The 21288-nt window shown below is 34.8% G+C and overlaps 1 protein-coding gene across 3 annotated transcripts in view; it reads right to left on the bottom strand.

Annotated features, from left to right (window-relative positions):
* SLC12A7 (solute carrier family 12 member 7) overlaps positions 1 to 21288 on the bottom strand; it is a 267293-nt gene that overhangs the window by 58679 nt on the left and 187326 nt on the right. For all 3 annotated transcript variants that reach the window (XM_074279170.1, XM_074279171.1, XM_074279172.1), the window contains exons 2-4: positions 5387 to 5481; positions 4337 to 4459; positions 3389 to 3535 (exon numbers count right to left, since the gene is read on the bottom strand). In XM_074279170.1, the coding sequence (XP_074135271.1) occupies positions 3389 to 3535; positions 4337 to 4459; positions 5387 to 5481 (365 nt within the window). The remainder of the gene's footprint in view (positions 1 to 3388; positions 3536 to 4336; positions 4460 to 5386; positions 5482 to 21288) is intronic.

Raw genomic sequence — 21288 nt, 5'->3', positions numbered from 1 at the left:
AGGGAAGAGCATTCAGATAATAACATGGGCAAAAGGTTGAAGGCAGGAAAAGAACATTTATTTGAAGGGTAGCACAGAGAATAGCTGGAACAGAAGGAATAGGAGGATAGACAAAAAAGGCCTGAATTTGGATACTTTCTCCTACAAGTAACAGGTGATGGGGATTTGAGCAAAGGACTGACATCATTCTAGTCTTTCTGAAACATCTGATGGAGTGAATGACCAACTTTCTTTTAAAATTAAAATTCAGTGGCTAATCCTACTTCTCTCCCTCATTTTTGATGACACACCCCTCCCCCAATCTTCTGCATTCCTCTGGCTTTGCTCTTTTGGCCCTATGTTCACATTCATATATGAATGTAAATATATACATACTACTAAGTTTACATATGTTGAGTTGTTTAGAGAGCCCATTCAGTTCCTTTATCAAATATATTTCTCCAGGCATCAATATCTTTAATATTTATATCACATCTTAAACTTAGCATTTCTATAATGAAATTCTCTCTGCCCCAAATCCAGATACTTTTTTGGAGTTTTTCCAAATTCTCTCCCTTCCTTTACTAGGTTAGCAATACATAAATGTGATATCATGTAAAACATAAGAAAACAACTAAACTAAAACAAGAATAAATTGAAAAGATATATTTCAAGCTGCATTCAGAGTTCATCCATTATCCTTCCGGGAGGTGGATAGCATTTTTCCTTTAGAACTGTCTTGGATCATTGTTTCGATCAGACTAGCCGAGTATTTCATGGATACTAATCATTACTGCATACTCTGTTCTCCTGGTTAACTCACTTTATCTTCCATAAATTCATAGGACTTCCAAGACTTTTCTGAAGTTTCTTGAAATATTTGCTTAAATTTGCTATTTCTCAAAGCAAAAAGACTATAAGTCTTGAAACCTCAGCATTATCTTGGTGCTTCCTTTTTCCTTATCACCAGTAAGTCAAATTTTATATCTTTTTTATACTCCCTTAAATGTTGCTTTATATCTATTCTTCATGTTCTAAGTGCAGTTTAAGCCCTCAATATCTCATGCCTGGGATTATTCCAACAGGTTCTGAACTAGTCTTATGACATTTAATCTCTAGTAAAAGCTATAATCTGCCAGTGAATCCATCTTTGAATAATTCCCCACTTCACAATTTGCAATGATTCCTCACTACTACTACTAGGATAAAAATCAAAGTTATTCATTCCTTTGTAATCAAGCCCTCAGATGACCTTTATGTTGTTCTAAATATTATGAGTGAATGCCTTCCATCTTAACTTTCTCTTATACTTTCTTCAATGGGTTATGTATTGCCCCACTCAAATGAGGCAGAACCTCTAAGTACTTTCCTTGTTCACTTCTGTTCCAGAACTCATGATGGCATCACCTGGTATAGCCATCCAGAAGCAGACCTGACATCATGAGATCGTAATTCTGACATTGCAAAATTATGGTCAAGCCAATTTCAAGCCATGGCATTCTCACCTTTAAAATGTGCCATTTAATAAAGTAATCCTCCATAATTATTCAAATTCCCTTTCAAAATCTAGCTCAATCTTAGCATCATGGATTCATTATGTCCACAGAACAATCATGTGTTACAATTTATTTCAGATTTGTTTGGAGGAGGGAAATCATAATAAGTACCTCATCCTTCATCAAATCATCAACAGGACACAGATACAATAGAGGGTACAGCATCCCCACACCACCCCCAAAACATGAAGTTTTCAAAACAATCACAGATCAGGCTTTCTAAAAAATACAAAAAGACTAAAGATATTTGTCAACAATGATTTTCAAATAATCAAACTATATGAATTTTTCTTAGCTCTGAACTTCAATGACATATTTTTATTCTGAACTGTTTTATGTTCTATCTCACTACAAAGGCCAAAGAAAAGTAGTTAAAGTTAAAGTATAATTGTCTTTAAATGGTTATGGTTAAATCATCTTTTTAAAATCCAGAAGAAAATAATCTAGTGTTGTAATTCATGAAATACAGAAATTTAAATCTAAAATGCATGAGAAGTTTCATGCCTCATTATGTCCATTAACAAACACTTCATCAATCATCTACACAGTGTAGAGCAATTCTAATCCCATCAGAGCTCTAAACCTTAAACATGTGACTCTTTTCTGGAGGTGGGAAGAAGCTGTTCTTAAGGTACCTCCCATCTGTGACAAAGATTCTAAGGCTTAATCACAAAATAAATAAAAGGATAATTTTGGTCTCTGCATACCAAGTACAGGTTCTAGTTCAGCCTAAATTAGCAATGTGAATCTTGGGACTTTATGTAATGTAATTTTCTCCTAGTTATAATGAGAAATAAACCAATAAGAAAATATTGTCTAACTCTGAGATACCATTCACGCCTGTCAGATTGGGTAGAATGACAGGGAAAGATAATGAGGAATGTTGGAGAGGATGTGGGAAAACTGGGACACTAATACATTATTGGTGGAATTGTGCATACATCCAGCTATTCTGGAGATAAATTTGGAACTATGCTCAAAAAGTCATCAAACTGTGCATACCCTTTGACCCAGCAGTGTTATTACTGGGCTTATATCCCAAAGAGCTCTTAAAGGAAGGAAAGGGACCTACATGTGCAAAAGTGTTTGTGGCAGCCCTTTTTATAGTGGCTAGAAACTGGAAACTGAGTGTGTGCCCATCAATTGGAGATTGGCTGAATAAATTGTGGTATATGAATACTATGGACTATTATTGTTCTGTAAGAAATGACCAGTAGGATGAATACAGAGAGGTTTGGAGAGACTCACATGAACTGATGCTGAGTGAAATGAGCAGGACCAGGAGATCATTATATATTTCAACAACAATACTATATATGATGGTCAATTCTGATGGACGTGGCCCTCTTCAACAATGAGATGAACCAAATCAGTTCTCAATACAGCAGTAATGAACTCTCTGGGAGATGACTATGAACCACTACATAGAATGTCAAATACCCCTATTGTTGTCTGCCCGCATTCTTTATTTCCTTCATAGGCTAATTGTTCAGTATTTCAAAATCCAATTCTTTTTGTACAACAAAATAACTGTTTGGACCTGTATACATATATTGCATTTAATTTATACTTTAGCATATGTAACATGTATTGGTCAATCTGCCATCTGGGGGAGGGGAGTGGGGGGAAGGAAGGGAAAAATTGGAACAAAAGGCTTGGCAATTGTCAGTGGTGTAAAATTATCCATGCATAGGTAATGCATAGATCTTGAAAATAAAAAAAACTATAATAAAAAAAAAAAAAAAGAAAAAGAAAAAAAAAAAAAAAAAGAAAAATATTGTCTAGTAAGAATGAATACAGTTAACTATTATTTCAAGAGTGTGATAATATGATTGAGACAGTGTACTACTCACACAAGTACAGCACATGAACACGATGATGAAGGACTCAAGGATTCCTGCTGTGCCTACAATCCATGTTAAACGCAGAAAAAGAATGACTCCAAGAATGTTCTGCAGGCAGGGCAAGTATACACCAATGAAGGTTCCCATTCGTGGAGCCTGAAACCAAAGGAGAATAAAATCTAAATCAACATCATCTCAATCAACAGCATTGTCTCAATCCCCCCCAGAAAAGTACAGAGATGTTTTTATTTCTGGCTTTGAAACTACAAGGAATTTAATATTTCCATGATTCCTTAAAAGTTTTCAAGTTCCTGTGGAAGACAGATGCCAACAAGGGCACTGTTTTATTTGAGGAGTTTTCATATGGTACAGGAATAAAGTTTGGGAATAATCGCTCATTACAAGTCCTAAGATTTGGGAATCAAGTGTGACTATTTTTTTTTCCATTTGCACACTGCTTATGAATTTAATTTTGTCCAACATTCCCATCAATTAAGGCTACATAGGTAGACCAGAAAACCTAGAAGACAAATTGAATTATAAGTTACCCTCCTGGGAATTCGTTTTTCCATTTTATTTCTACATAAAGCCAAACAGCTTTAAGCTACTATGCAATATAAACTATCCTGAAAGTCACACTAATCTGCAGTAAGTCTAGGGACACCCTATATAAAAATACATCCACACCCTCTTTTATTTCTTGAGAGATAATTTACAATAAAAGGATTACTGAAGAAAGTTTTCTTAGCAGTTATACCTATTAAGGAGTCTTATGCAATCTCAAATATAATATATCAACAAATACAGAAAGATACCTTGGTGGATAAGTGGATAACCTTAATGGCTGGATTTTGTTCTCAGAATTCTGTGTTGTTTTTCTTCTTCTTTTTTCATTTAACATTGATCTTTGTATTCTTTTTTTAAGTAGAAAAGGAAGAATATTTTCAATGTAAATACCTTAATTTCTTTTCTTTTGCTATCTTCATCCTCCTCATGTTCAACCACACCCTGGCTCAGATTGGTATAATTTGCTAGTTTATTAAGAAGTGACGATACCATGGGATTGCTGTCCATTTCTTCCTGTTTGGATGTGAAAATAACAAAATTGAGTTTCTGCAAAGAATGCAAATGCACTCTTCCCACTTAAATACTCTTCAATAGTTTTAAAAAAGAAAAAAATCTCCTCACATGTATATAACAAAGCACTATGAAGGAAATCAGTCTCTTCAATTTACAGAGCATAATTATCTACCTGCCCTGAGTAAATGAATAAAAAACTCCCAAGTGGCTCTAATGCTTACCAATGAAATACAGAAGCATAAAGTTAACTTCAATAACACCAATTTGAATGAGTTGATTCAGTAGTTCTCTTGTAACAACCAAATGAATGACAACTTTGTCCTTCCTTCTCTCCCTGCTTCCCCAATTCACAATAATGAGAAAGCTTAATTTCCTCCCTCCCACTGAGGCTGGGGTTAAGTGACTTGCCCAGGGTCACATAGCTATGAAATGTTAAGTGCCTGAGATCAAATTTGAACTCCTGTCCTCCTGAATTCAAGGCTGGTGTTCTATCCTCTGCACCACCTAGCTGCCCCGAGAAAGCTTAGTTTTAAAAGGATAATTCAGAAAAGACAAATGTAGCCATTCTCTCCATTCTCTCTCTTTTGACTTACTGACAAAAACTACTCAACTACAGAATATACACATTTTTGCTAATTTTGCCATTCTAATTCTAGTAACTGACTGTAAATAGCTGGTATTATGTTTATTATGAGTAGAATTCATCTTTCCCTTTTTCTTTATGTGATAAGCTTCAAATGCAGAAAATCAATATAAAAGGGGAAAAAATTAATTTAAATTACCCTTAAACATTCACTAATCTATACAAGAATGAAAAGGCAATGTGTCAATGTGAAATTACTAAGCCTTTACCTTTCTAAATCAGAATCAACAAATACCCTTGGTACAAATTAGCTGTATTTGTATACATAAAAGAAAGCAAGTTACCTCAAACAGAGCCATGTTCTTCCCTTCATATATATTCTCTCTTTCCATGTCAGTATTGTTAATGAAAGGGCTATTTTCTCTAGGGGTTCCATCTCCTATGATGAAAAGGAAGAAAAATATTCTATTAATCCATTTTGAAAAAAATACAAGTAAATAAAAAATATTAACTGAAGATGTGGCCAAGCTGTATCCCCCAAACATATCTCCCCATTCCCTTCAAGACCACCACCATCCATCACTTTTTTTTTCTAATTAATTTTATAATTATAACATTTTTGACAGTACATATGCATAGGTAATTTTTTACATTATCCCTTGTACTCATTTCTGTCCCAAATTTTCCCCTCCTCCCCTCCACCCTATCCCCTAGATGGCAGGCATTCCCATACATATTAAATATGTTATAGTATATCCTAGGTACAATATATATGTACAGAACCGAATTTTGTTGTTGTTGCAAAGGAAGAATTGGATTCGGAAGGTAAAAATAATCTGGGGAGAAAAATAAAAAAATGCTACCAGTTTACACTCATTTCCCAGTGTTCCTTTTTGGGGTATAGCTGATTGTGTCCATCATTGATCAATTGGAATTGGATTAGCTCTTCTCTATGTTGAAGATATCTACTTCCATCAGAATACATCCTCATACAGAATACATCCATCATTGTTGAAGTGTATAATGATCTCCTAGTTCTGCTCATTTCACTCAGCATCAGTTGATGTAAGTCTCTCCAAGCCTCTCTGTATTCATCCTACTGGTCATTTCTTATAGAACAATAATATTCCATGACATTCATATACTATAATTTACCCAACCATTCTCCAATTGATGGACATCCATTTATTTTCCAGTTTCTAGTCACTACAAAAAGGGCTGCCACAAACATTTAGTATTTCTTTGGGATATAAGCCCAGTTGTAGCACTGCTGGATCAAAGGGTATGCACAGTTTGATAACTTTTTGGGCATAATTCCACATTGCTCTCCAGAATGGTTGGATTCCTTCACAACTCCACAACAATGTATCAGTGTCCCAGTTTTTCCACATCCCCTCCAATATTCATCATTATTTGTTCCTGTCATCTTAGCCAATCTGACAGGTGTATAGTGGTATCTTAGAGTTGTCTTAATTTGCATTTCTCTGATCAATAGTGATTTGGAGCACTCTTTCAAATGAGTGGAAAGAGCTTCAATTTCATCATCTGAAAATTGTCTATTCATATCCTTTGACCATTTATCAATTGGAAAATGGCTTGATTTCTTATAAATTAAGAGTCATTTCTCTATATATTTTGGAGATGAGACCTTTATCAGAACCTTTAACTGTAAAAATGTTTTCCCAATTTGTTACTTTCCTTCTAATCTTGTTTGCATTAGTTTTGTTTAAACAAAAGCTTTTTAATTTGATGTAATAAAAATTTTCTGTTTTGTGATCAATAATGATCTCTAGTTCTCCTTCCTCAAATTCCTTCCTCCTCCACAAGTCTGATAGGCAAACTATTCTATGTTCCTCTAATTTATTTATGATCTCGTTCTTTATGCCTAAATCATGGACCCATTTTGACCTTATCTTATGTGGTGTTAAGTGTGGGTCCATGCCTAGTATCTGCCATACTAATTTCCAGTTTTCCCAGAAGTTTCTGTCAAATAATGAATTTTTATCACAAAAGTTGGGATCTTTGGGTTTGTCATCACTTTTTTTTTTTTTAAGTGTTGAAGGCCAGATTTGAATTCTGGTCCTCCTGACTTCATGGCCAGTGCTCTATCCACTTGGCCACCTAGTTGCCCCTATATTCACTTTTTAGAATGTGATATGTCAAGATTTCTATTCACTGAGACAAAAAGGATGGATATCTGTGAAAAGGAGAAGCTTTGGGATTGTTAAAAGCACTGTGCAATTTCTAAATGCAATGGTCCATTCTCCTTTCTATTGTGCATCTGGTCCCAACTTACTGGCCATCTGCAATGCCACATACCTACAAGTATACCAACAGTATAATAGATCAGTATAGTAGATAATAGTATAATAGTAACAGTATAATAGTTACATTTAGACAGCTGGCAATTTTTTTTATGTGGATAACTAATTCCTTTCTCTGGGATATATTCCATGACAATGCATTATTTCAAAAGAGCTAAATGGAAGGTTATTGGGGGAAGCGGGGGGAATAGGAGGGAGGTTATTATACTGGGGGCAGCTAGGTGATTCAGTAAATAGGCAGTTCAAATCCAGCCTCAAACACTACTAGTTGTATGAACCTAGGCTAAGTCCATCAAAATAATTATACTGAAGGTATGGTCTGCATAACAATTGGCTATTACAATGGGATTCTACTGCATGTACATATAAAAATAAGCAAGGCAATAAGCATGTATGTAGTGCCTCATAATCTTTGTCTTCAGAATCCCATGAGGTAGGTGCTGTTATTATTGCCATTTGATGATTGAGAAAACTAAGACAAACTAGCTTAATTGAGGTCCCACAGCTAGATTTGAACTCAGATATTCTTAACTCTATGCTCAGGTTTGTGGGGGGTTTTTTCCTACTATATTTAGCACTTAGGGCAGTACTTAATTCATAAATGCTTTAAAATATCATGTGAGAGTAAAAAAAGTCTCTAAAGACCATCTTTTTAAAAGTTGAGACCCCAAAAAGTAAAAAGAACAACAAATTTGGTTGTAAATATTGAGCGGCTAAAATTTATAGGGAAAAATGGATTCCACATAGATTTTGTTTTACAACAGAAAGACACCCATATGCACAAGTTCATTTGTACTAACAAATGTTTCCTGGAGAATAATTGGAGCAGGAATCTATTGCGTGAATCCCTCTGTAAATAATACTGACCTACAAAACACAGCCTAATCTTAAGGTACTGTCAATAAAGGTCAAAGGCAAAATACAGTGTAAGCCCCAGAAAATCAGGGACATTTGTCCCACTGTCCTTATCTGAACCCTGCCCTTCCCCTAGTAGCATAGTGTTCTCTGTATGCAGGTATTTAATTCATCATCACTGACTGGTAGGCATTTATTAAGCACCTTGCATTTTCCTGGCTTAGAATCAATCCTATGACATGAGACATGCTGACAAAGAACTGCCAGAATGACATCAAAGACAGTGCTGTGAGTGAAGCAGAATTGCAATGGCTCAAAAGAAGCATGAGATGCACAAAAAAGAGACAGTTCCACTCCAAATATTGATGTGGATTATTTGTGACCAATCTTCCCATCTGGTATTGGTCAGACATGGTGTACCTGATACAGTGTTTAATGAAGGAAAGAAACCCAGAGATGCATATGGTTCAGGATGAAGGGCACTTTTATTCATCAATTCTACTTAAGGAAACTGAAGTCTAGAAGACCTTAAGCCCATAGAAGCTGAGCTGGAAAATGCTTTAAAAGTTACCTGATCCAAATGTTCTTTTTTAGACACCTATGAGAAGTAACCAACACTGAACTAAGTTTCCAAGATCACAGTTTGTAGAGTGCATTTCATTAGCCCTCACAGATATAGACTACCAACTATTTGCATCCTATAGTTTTCTTTCATTTTGTGAGATGAAAAGTATAAATATTATTCCCATTTTAAGGATGGATAAAGTGAGACTCAAGATTCAGTCTCAAAGCTGGATACAATCCAACCCATACAAAATTCCTAACAAGAGCATCCCTAATTATACCTAACTTCCAGTAGAGGGCTAGACCATCACCAATCATCTAGACTTGCCAGTGGACTCCAATGGCTTTGTAAGACAGAGTAAGGTTGATGACAACTCTGTCTCACTTAAATCCAACTTACAGACAAGTCAAGACATCACCCTGCAGATGTCACTGCACCTCTTGGGAAAGAAACAATCCAGTAAAGGAGAACCCACCCTACTGCCTGAGGTAATGTATTCCACTATAAAGCAGCTTTTCCAGAAAATAGCCAGTATTTTCCCCTTAAATTAATTCAAAACATCTTTGTGTCCTTCAACACTTATCTCATAGCTCTGGCCCAAAGGTAATGCAGAACAAGTCAATCATTCTAAATCCTTATAAAGGGAGAGGCAGTGAAAATAAAAAGGAAAAAAAGTGAAATAACCCCAGTCCTTAAGGATGGGGTGGAGATGGGAATCAGAATGAAGAGTGTGGAATACAAAGTTTGCAGAGGATGCAAAAATATAGGAAAGTCTAAAATGAGAAACTCTACTAATGTACATGGGCACCTTTGGAAAGTATAGTTTTAGAAGTCTACTTCCAGGTTACTTGACTTGTCCAATGTCATAGATTCTGTATATGTCAGAGGCTTCAAGATTAGTTACTACCCTTGCTTTTTTTTTGGGGGGGGGGAGCTAGAAGCTCAAAAGAACCAAGAAAAACTTCCTGTAGAAAAATTGGAATAGGAAAATCCAGGAGTGCCAGACAACCAGTGCACAAGAAGAAAGATAAGATTTGAAACACAAGAAACATTTAGAAAAAAAATCAAATGTGGAAAGTACTAACAGACAACAGAAGGATTTTTTTTTTAATTTATCTTATTCTAAACTTAGGAAAATCTGTGAAGAATGGATATGAGATGAGATAGACTTGTAGTGGGAACTGGCTATAATAATAATCCTGATAAGAGGCAAAGAAGGTTAAGAGGGTTATGAGTATATAAAGTGTTAAAATAACAGCAAATGAATATTCTATGTGGGACAAGAGAGAGGAATCAAGAATCAAACCAACCGAGATTGTAAAATCCAAGTGACTTAAGGGTAATAGTTCACAACTCTGTTGCTCAAAGTTTTTCAGTTATTTTCAGTCATATCTAACTCCTTGTAACTCCATTTGGAGTTATCATAGTAGAGAAACTGGAATATTTTGTATTTTTCTTCCCCAGCTCATTTGACAGATGAGGAAACTGAAGTAAACAGGGTTAACTTGAAGTGCTATCATATATATATGATATATGACCAGAGGTCTGGTCTTGATAATGGAAGCAATGGCTCCAATTATGCAGAAATACAAAGGATCTATCATACCTAACTTTTCCAATATTCTATGTACCTCTTTAACTTCTTTTTTATTTGTTTTGTGGTTTGATTTATCTAGATCTGAGAGTGCAAGGTTGAGCTCTCCCACTATTATAGTTTTGCTATCTATTTCTTCTTGCAACTTCTTCTTTAGGAATTTAGATGCTACACCACTTGGTGCATATCTTTAGTATTGTTATTGCTAAATATCTTGCTTTTTGGATTTCATCTGAAGCATAACAGATTCTGCTCCAGCCTTTTACTTTTTACTCTGTATGTATCACCCTGTTTTAAATGTGTTTCCTGTAAACAACATATTTTGATCCAGTCTGCTATCAGCCTCACTTTATGGGAGCCAAGCCAAGATGGATAGCCAAAAGAGGTAAGGAAAGATGATATTAGAGGAAGAGTAGAGAAAGAGTAAGAGTAAGTTAAAATTATTAAAATATTAACAAGAGACCCTTACAAGTTATCTACCCAAATTTCCACAAAATATATCCTTACCTACTATGACAGATTGAGATTTGTGGCCACAGCAAGTACATAGTAAGCAAGATTACTGTTAAAATCCCAATCTAGGGTAATGATTCAGTGCCAGATGTATATTCAACATTTTTACCCTCTCAATTCTAAGTGCTATGAGAATATTTGGGGAGATAAGTAACTGACAAGTAATAAAATATTTTTTAAAAGAGGGCCACTGATGATACATATACACAAGAAAACAAGGACTAAGAAGTACTGAGATATGATAGCTTTGAAATCTACAGACTGAAATTATACTTTAAAAAAAAGTTAGCAATGTGAGAGACCTTCAATTTCATATATAATCCTTTTTTCTATTCATTTATTCTATTCATCTATTGAACATGAATAAAAATAAAATTAAAATTAAAATACAGAACTCATTATGGACTACCACAATAAGACATTGGAGTCATTTTGTATAATAATTGATCAAAATTAACTTTGATTATACTAAAAGTATGGCAGAATCTTGTGCTTTAGAGACCCCATTATAAACTGTCTATATAGTATTGCAGAAAGGAAAGGTATATGATTTTGGAAGGTCTCAGACCTCCCCTTCTCAAGTCCCAGTCTTCAGGGGCTCAGCTCATTAATTTTAGGGAGGGATTCTAAGCCTAAGGTCCCTTCCTACAAATTTCAAAACTCCTCTATTATTGCCTATATGCCCTTTCTCCCTCCCTTCTGAATTATAGGTGGCTCCTTTCCTTGTCAAGGCCAAGCTTGCTACTTACAACCTTAATCCCAAAACCCATCTGGAGCTCACATCAATCATTCTTTCTTTGTTATTTTCCTTCTATTTACTGGCTCTTCATTGCCAACAAACATGGCAAGATCTCCCCAGTCTTAAACCTTCACTTAACTCTGTCCTCCTCTGAACTCCAAACTGCCCTCACCTCCTCATTCCCCACCTTCTTTAGCCTTTTACTAAGATTACTAAACTTAATTGTTAACAGTGATAGATGTTTCAATCTCCTTTCTATTTTAATATATTATAGGTAAGTGTTTTATTTTATTTGATGTTTATAAAATGTTAATTTATAAATGTTTATTTATTGTTTCATAAACAATGGTCCTTGAACGCTAAATTTCTCAATCCTAATCTTCTGCAAGCTACTGATGCTTTTAATCTTCTGCTAGACATTCTCTCCTCTAGGTGGTCCCATGCTGCTGTTTCTCTTAATAGCTGTGGAAATGAGGGAAAAACATGATTTTCCCAAGGTCTACACACATGCACAATTAAATGATAAATTAAAAGATTAAATGTGCAATTCTTTTTTTCCCTAAAATAAAATTCTAAATTTTTTATTATTAGCATTGGAATCTCTGGGTCAACAAGTGTTCTCCCCATTTTACAGATGAGGATATTGAGGCAAACAAGCATTAAGGAACTTCTGCCCAAGCTCCAACATCCAATGAGTGTCTGATGATGGATTTAAACTCAGATCTTCCTGACTCTAACTCTAATATCCTATCCACTGCACACCCAGCTGCCCCAGAAGCAAAGGTATTCATGGAACTAGCATATTAAAATAATAAAACCACAGAGTAGTAATCCAGAGGCCACCACTAATCCCAGTTTGGTTTCTATGCATTAAGTGAGCTTAGGTGAGTCACTTAAATCAATTTGCTCAACAATCAAAATAAAGGGAGTTAGGTTAGCTGGAAGTAATCCTATGATTAAGAGGATCCCTCCTTGCAATCATTTTCTTTTCTAGATACATCCCAAATTTTTTTCTTCTACAGGAAGTCATCATGACCACATGTTGGCTCTCTTATGGAAGAGACTCTTACATGAGGGTAGATTTATACTACATGACTTCCAAAACATAAGTGGGGTAGGGTAGAACAACTGATATAGGAAAGAAGAGGATACAGAGATGACTGGGACCTTTCAAATTCACTATCTGTAAAATGGGGAGATGAATAGAGCCTACATTTGAGTTGTAAGGAAATTTTTTTGGTCTTCATGTGCTAAAAATTAATGACAATTAACTTTAATGACAAATTTTACAAGCAGGGAGACATGATTATATGAGCTTATATGGCTCCCCAATTATGGTCAGCAGAGGGCAGCAGCAAGCTTAGCTGCTCTGTGGAGCAATCCTTGGGTTGGAGGAAAGCTAGCATAATGCCTAAGCTGATGTTTTCATCCACATTCCCAATCAAATGTTCTTGGATAGTGTCCAATATCTAGATATCTCATTTCTAGTGAATCAAAGCATTCTCTGGTATTTTAAATTCGCATTTAAGAATTAAAAGAGTAGACTGATACTCATGTCTGTCTCTGTCTCCCCTTTTCCTCCTGTAAACAATATTACTATTAAAATTTTGTATAAAATTGAACAAAACAAACCGAGTTCAGCATCTTTTCTCAGTCCTCTGTCAGATAAACAACTACCTTGGATCTTGTACTAAAGAAGCTGATTTCATCCACTGTAAATATGCGAACTATTGATTTAGCCGAAAAGACAACTTATCCAACATTAGCCTGTTGAACTTTTTGAATCTTTATCCTACTATTTAATGTTAGCTATTCTTTCTTATTTTGATATCTATAAATTTGCTGTGCCTGCCATCTGTGCCTTCATTCAGATAGTGGATAAAACCTGGCACAGGGCCAATCATGAGTTTCCTGGTGTCCCCACAAGATATCATCATATCCATGGCTACCCTTCTGTTTCTGGCTATTTGTCCAGTTCCCCTTAAATGCATACCATCTAGTCCATTTCTGTAATTGGACCATGTTTAGTCCATGAAAGACTTATCAAAAGATTTTGTTAACTCCAGCTAAATGTCCACTAAAAGTCCACTGGCTTTGGCAGTCTACTTTCTTTGAGTTTGATTGAATAGAGGCAATACATGAAAATTCTGTAGCTCTTCTCACTACTCAAAATCAATTTCATTATCTTAGTTTATGGACATTATCTGACTGAGCCTATTGAACTTAATACTCCTTTAGAGCAGGTAAAGGTTAGCTTTCTTACACTAACCCAGCTTGCCTTGTTTACATCTCTGTCATTTCTGAGGTGTCCTTTCCAGTCCAAAGGTCATTGTTGACCAAGAACATAGAAAGAATAAAAATTAAACAGCTCTATCTTCTCTTACTTCTTGATTAGATTCATCCCATTCAACATCTACTGAATTCCCCTCTTCTAACCCTCCACTAAAGCAAAAAAATTCTCAAATTGATTTTTAAAAAATCTTGCAAATAACTAGACTTTTCTAAAAATGGAATGGATTCCTCTTCCACTGGAGGTCAGTTTGACCACTATATGTTGTCTCTGTTGTAGAAGAGATTTTAATCTGAGGGTGAATTTATACTATGTAACTTCTTCTAACTTTGATTCTATGTACAACAATAACTGTATAAACTACTGAATATAAACAGTATACAGTTAGACTTCTAACATGTAAACATTTTGAGTTTCATAGAAATCTTACTTCAGGGGAGCATAACCAACATAAAAAGTTCATTGTGGTCTTATATTAGTATTAATACAAGAAAGAAAGAAAGAGAAAGAAAGAAAGAGAGTGTAAATCCAAATTAAATATCTTGAAGGATAAAATGACTGAGGGCAAGGGGTGGTGGAAAGTCACATTATCTTTTCAATTTTCAATTAAGTTGATATCAGAAGAGTCAGTGCATGTAGTGAGCAGGATACTAAATTTACAGGATAATCACAACTGTACCACTCTTCAGCTATGTAAGTCAAGTCATAGCCTGTTTTACAATTTCTCATTTGTTAAACCAAGGGACTGAACCAGATGATCTGAGGTCTCTTCAATAATTAACATTCTGTAGAATAAATGTAATTTATTCATATGTAATTCCATATGTAAATGTAATAAAGTGTAAGTCAGTACTAATTTATCCTATGCAAAGCTAATGGCCACTAATATGAAATGACCAATTCTTCTAGCTATGGGTAGCACTAGTAGTCTGCTAACAATGGGACTTTAGGTCAGCTTTCTTTTTGATTTTCAAAACAGTAGATTGAAAGCTGGAAGAATCCTTGAAGGTATCCACCTAGTCCAATCTCCTCATTTCATTGATGAGGATTAAGGTCAAATAATTCATTGGCTCAATTCAAAGATATCAAAGACAGAACTGGAACCAGACTCAAAATCAGCTATCTTACAAGAGTACCATATGGCACAAATGCAGAAGTTTGACCTAAGAAAAAGGTCAATAAAGCTAAATAATGTACTTTCTTCCCAGAAACTGGCTCAATGCACATTTCCACTTTATTACTTCATAATCATTACACTTCACATTTACATAATACTGAAGGGCTCCCAAAGCACTTTTCTCAAAATAGCCTTGGGAAGGAAGTAACAACAGTTCTATCAGGGATGAGCTGGTAAATGTTTTAACAACTGGCTCTCCAAAGAAAAATATCCCCAACACACTTTTAAGTTTAAAATGTAACATAAACATTTTGTTTGTTGTTGTTCACAATCCTATGGACCACAGCATGTCAATATTGTCCAAGGGGTTTTCTTAGCAAAGATACTGGGTAGTTTACCATTTCCTTCTCCAGTGGATTAAGGAAAACGGAGATTAATTTACTTGCCCAGGCTTAAACAAAGTTAGTAAATCTCTGAAGCCATATTTGAATTCAGGCCTTTCTTTCTTTCTGCGAGCTTTGTGTGACTTGCCCATCATCAAATGTCTCAGTAGAGTTTGAACTCAGGTGTTTCTGACTTCAAACTCTATCCACAGTTTCATCTACTTGTCCCTATCACTTTTTTTAGTCTACATAATTAAAATAATGAGACCCTGATTTGTAGTGTATAGTTCCAAGTTACTGTTGTCCTGAACCATCAGCCCAATCATTCAGAATAGCTTACACAAAACTGATGCTCTCTGACGCTCAGAAAGGATCAAACCTTATATCAGTGGAGGGATTCAAACCAACACAGAAAATTATTTGAACACCAGATCCAACATTGTTTTTACATCATGCTATCTCTGCCTCCTAACAAACTTCCCCAGGTCTTTAAAAATTGTATGGGATTTAAGTACATATTACATATAAATACTGATGTCAAAGGGAAGTATACATATATTAAAGTTAAGAGTCATTTATGACAATTCATTTTCTTATCATAAGTAACTCTGGCTTTTTATGTGATAATAGATACAATAATACCAAATCTTGTAATCTTTCCATGTAAGCTATTTCAGTATGCTTTCTATACCATACCAAAAATAACATATTGAGGTACCAAGAAGAAAGATTCTGAGCATCTTCTCATTAAATTATTATTTCAGAGATAAAGAATAAACAAGGAGTTTTTATATTGTTTAGGGTGGAGGTAAGGAAGGAGATATAGAATTATATAGTTCTATTCAGTTTGGGGGACCCCAACAAAGAAATGGCTCTTAGCAATGCAGACACCTGCTGTGCAATTTAAAGTCTACCTTTTTGTAGGTTGAAATAAATGAATAAAGATAAGACACAATAAAACACTTTAAGAACTCTTTAAGAACTGGGAAAGAGTTTACAATGAATGTCCTGCTAAAAGGAAGATATTTAATTACAGTGGGAAAACCAACCAAATTTATTCACTACAGACTTTGTTCTAACATCTGTATAGTAAATACAATAAAGCAAACTTAGATGCTGGTTTCAGAATAATATAAATCCATAAGAGCCACATGATTTTAAGATAAATATTAAGTAACATAAAAGCAATACTAATAAATCTAAATCCAATTAATCGATGCAATGAAATTGGAGGAAAAAGTCTGATAAATTTTTCTTGGAGGGGTTTGCTTCTATTAAGAAAAGCAGGAATACTTAATCTGTCTCTAAATCCTTTTACATAAGGAAAAATTCTAATAGCAGTTACTAAGCCTTAACCTCTGCAATATTGAAAAAAAAAAAAACAGAAAATGTTAGTTTTATGCTAAATTGAGGGGGGAAACCTAGTTACCAGCTTATGCTGTTTAATTTATCAAATTTTTAAAAAGAAAAATTCTGTGTACACAAAACAGCAGCTAGTTGCACAAAACAGACAGAAGGGCTTGTTCTTCCCAACACAAACCACAAAAACCTCCAATTTTAAGGGAAACCACCCCCCCCAAGAAAAAAAATCCAACTCACCTGGTTTTGCTTCTCTTTCATAATTATGTTCACTCATAATAATAAATTCAAAAAGTTAAAAAAAAATAAAGAAATGAAAATAGAAATCCTGACTTTTCAGTGATCAAGAAGCAACCCCAGCAAGGACAGTAAATGCCCCCACTCACTTCTCTGCACGTTGTCAAATACTCTTAGGAATAGTGAATTGTGGTAGATAATCCTAAAACAAGTCCATCAAGGGTTTGGGCATTTTAAACCAGACACATGGCATAGAAACCCAAGCACTGCCCCCGCAGCAACAGCAGCAGTAATACACTCCAAGAGAATTAAGTGGAGGGATAATCATCAGTGATAGATAAGGGGAGGGCCTAAATAACTAGGATCAGGTGACTTCAAGTACTAGTCCTTAAAACACAGGCTTCCCAGAGTAACTGCAGGTACATTCCATACTGCCCAGCCAATGTTCCCCCAAAACAAGTATGGAGCCAGCAGGCAACTACATTAGGAAAATGGTATAATAGGGAAAATTAATCTTATCTAATGGCTGCACTACCATCTGTAAAATGTTTCACATGACTTGTGGGTCAGGTTTTTTTTTTTTATCCTAGGTGTAAGTAAAATTGCATAGGATTAGATATAATACTTTCTATCATTCCTTCCCTTCTTTTCCCCACCCAAACACAAGACTAACAAATTACAATTATTTCCCCCGGACACTCAAGAATCTCACTTCAGCAGAAACATTTTCAGGAGTTGTTCTGAAATCTGAAATGAGCAACCACCAAAGTATGCCTTATGTTAACACTTAACACAATTCATCTCTTACCCTTCATCACAAGATTACAGAAATACCCAGAATTGAGCAATCATCACGTGCCTGTTACTTTATTCCCTCAGAGAAGGATTTGGTATTTCCTACATTGAATTTCAGATGAGATTTTTTTTTAACTCAACTCAGCTATCTTTACAAAAGCAGCAAAACCTGGCTCTCCTACTATGTGTATCTTTAGAACAGTCTTATTTTCTCTGGTTCTCAGTGACTGTAAATAATGATCTCAACCAACACAACAATCTCCTATCTCCTATGATATTAACCAAAACACAACCCTCCACAATGTTTCAGAAGGCCTTAAGAAGCAGTAGAGGTAGCTCTTAGTTATCTGGCTTTGTGGTTCTTGTCCTTCATTCTCGAGAACCATAATATCAGGGAAGTAATGTCGTAAAATGGAAGTGAGAGAGGGTTTTGCAAAGTCACCAGTCTCTCCTCCAAAGTCAGTGGCCAGATGTAGATCAGGAAGACTGGGTACAGCCCCAGAAGCAGCTTGTTAGTTGTGAAAAAAATCAAATGAAAAAACAAAAGTAAGGTAATTTTGCACTACTCTTTAGTAAGCACTTAACACTTTTCTTACACTAGAGACCAAGTTTTCCCTGATTATCCAGAAGCTAAGTGGATCATATACACACAAGAATGGAACAAGTACAAGTTCAAGCATCTCTGGCTTCCTACAAATCCACCTTCTACAGGAAGCCTTTCCTCATCACCTTTATAATCTGTATAGTATTTCCAGTTTATTCTGTATTTATTTTGCATATGGGCATTTGCCCACTGTGTCCATCTTTAGATAGTAAGCTCCTTGAGGGGAGGGGCCTTTCTTTCAATACCCAGGATTTAGCACCAAGACAATCACATAGCACTTTATAAATTAATACTAACTGACTGACAGGCTGGAAATTTTATCAGAAAAAAATTTTTTTAGAGTTTGAATATATAGTATCATAAAACATATGTTCATATATATATATATATATATATATATATATATATATATATATATATATATATAACAGATGTCTTTAAATACAAATATATTTGATATATATAAATATATATATATACACATATGTATACTATATATTCTCATTACTGTATTAGTATTAGGGAAAACAAATTAAAATTTATCTCCCATAATGGACTCTATCAAAACCATTCACTATATACAAAACATTTATGTGTATATTAAATATACATGTATAGATACATAAACATATACAAAATACAATACACACATTATATAAAATGTGATACATAATGAAACAATATTACGTATTCCTATCACAGTGTTATCATAGTAATATATAGAGTTCAAGCTCCAGAAAGTATTATATTCATATTACTGTATTAGTAGTAGGAAAAACAAATTAAAATGTCCAGAGCTTAAAGTCTGTTACCATTATTAAAAATTACTACATATAGAACACATAGATATAGGCACACACACATGTATGCTCACATGATATATAATACACATCATTCATATATAATAAAATGTGCATTGCAAATATACATATTCAATGTGTTGTTTGGGTCACACACATTGCTATATATACATATTATTGTGTGTGTACATACATACACATATATATACATTGAATAGTTTATATATATATATATAAAAACTATTCAATGTTGTTTACCACTAACCCCTCCCTCTTCATCCTCACAGATACAAATAAGCTACTAAATCTCTAAATTAATCTCTAAATCCATAGGAGCCATTGATTGAGTCCTGATCCCTACTGACTTCCTTTACCATTTCTGGTTAAAAAGAGCAGATTCAAAGCTCCAGCATTAACCCAGAAGACCTAAACAGTATAGACAGCAGAATGAATTTAACAGTCTCCGCAGGAAATGATAAGTGACTCAGTGCAAAAAGATGAAAATTATGTGATAAATTAAATTAAGAATGTTTTAGGAAGTTAAGTGTGAATCATTGGGGATGTATAATTAAATAATAGTTTATCATAATGGGGCAATAACGGACAGGAGGAGGTAAAAGTAGACTATAAATAACATAGATTCCTCTATATTATTATAAGTTGGAGTCTTCTGAGACAATGAAAAAGCTTTATTTACATGTATGACCCTGCCCTCCAACCTACTTTGTCTCCTTGGCCTTGAATAAGGGGGTAAGATTCTGAAATCGGCCTTAAAAAAAAAAAAAAAAAAAAAAAAAAAAAAAAAAAGGGTGGGGGGGAGGAGAGAAGGAAAGGAAAATTTAAAGGTTTCTTCCCAATAACAATACAAATTTTTTTACTAAGAGTTTGAAGAAATTTCAACAAGTTATAAGTCATGCTAATATCCTGGCCTTAAAAAATGTATATATTCAGTAGTACTACTGTCCCACCAATAAGGAGATCTAGGTAAGGCAACTATGTCCAGCTAACTTCAACAGACTGCAAAGAATTAACCATGTGGCATGAATCAAAGATGACTTATAATAAACATCTAAGTAAATGCATTAATAAATTTAAATTTACATCTTCAGAGCTCAAAGATAACCTAGAAAGTTTCTCAATTTGCGTGCCCTAAGGCTTTGTCCTTACTATGGTCTAGTTGAACAACAATTTGTATGTAGACCTAAATGTAGGTCTATTCGACAGACCTCAAAAGGTCTGTTATATTTGCTTAAGGATCAAAGCTGGTACATAGCAGGTGCTTAATATATCTCAGCTTCACTAGAATACCAATGCAAAAAATAACTGATTTCAGATAAATTCAATTTCAATTGACAGATATTGTCCTTACTGATGATATTCTGTTTCTGGTGCCATATTTAGGAAAAGTATAAAGAAAAAAAAAAAAAAAGTATAAAGAAAGGGGCAGCTAGGTGGCGCAGTGGATAGAGCACCAGCCTTGAATTCAGGAGGACCTGAGTTCAAATCTAATCTCAGACACTTAACACTTCCTAGCTGTATGACCCTGGGCAAGTCACTTAGCCCCAGCCTCAAAAAAAAAAAAAAAAAAAAAAAATTAAGGTCTGCCCCAAAAAATTACAATGATAGTTGGGTGATGGGATGAACAATCTGGGAACCATAACCATTGAGGCACACATCTGCTCAGCTTGATGACAGCTGTCAAAAAAACCAATTAAATTTATGTACATATAAGGTAGAAGGACTAATGACAGGATATTACAAAGAGACAGATTTCGAATCAAAACACAAGAACTAGAATAGAGAAAGTTGGCAGAATTGCCTTAAGCTCTCTGCTGATTCACTGTAACACAAGTTTGAGTGATTACAGGTTAGTCCCTGTCTGGCATTACCAAAGGATCATTATTATCTAAAAGATGCCACATAAAAGTTCCCAGAACATGCAATTTTTATTTCCAAGGCATAGGTGGGCAGCTAGGTGGCACCAAAGTGCAGAGTGCCAGGCCCCACATCTGACTCAAGTTCAAATTTAACCTCTGACACTTACGAACTGGGCAAATTACCTTGCCTGCCT

This window comes from Sminthopsis crassicaudata, chromosome 1, assembly GCF_048593235.1.
Source record: "Sminthopsis crassicaudata isolate SCR6 chromosome 1, ASM4859323v1, whole genome shotgun sequence".
NCBI lineage: Eukaryota > Metazoa > Chordata > Mammalia > Dasyuromorphia > Dasyuridae > Sminthopsis > Sminthopsis crassicaudata.
Note: the sequence above shows the minus strand (reverse complement) of the source record. Positions and strands in the feature narration are given on the sequence as shown.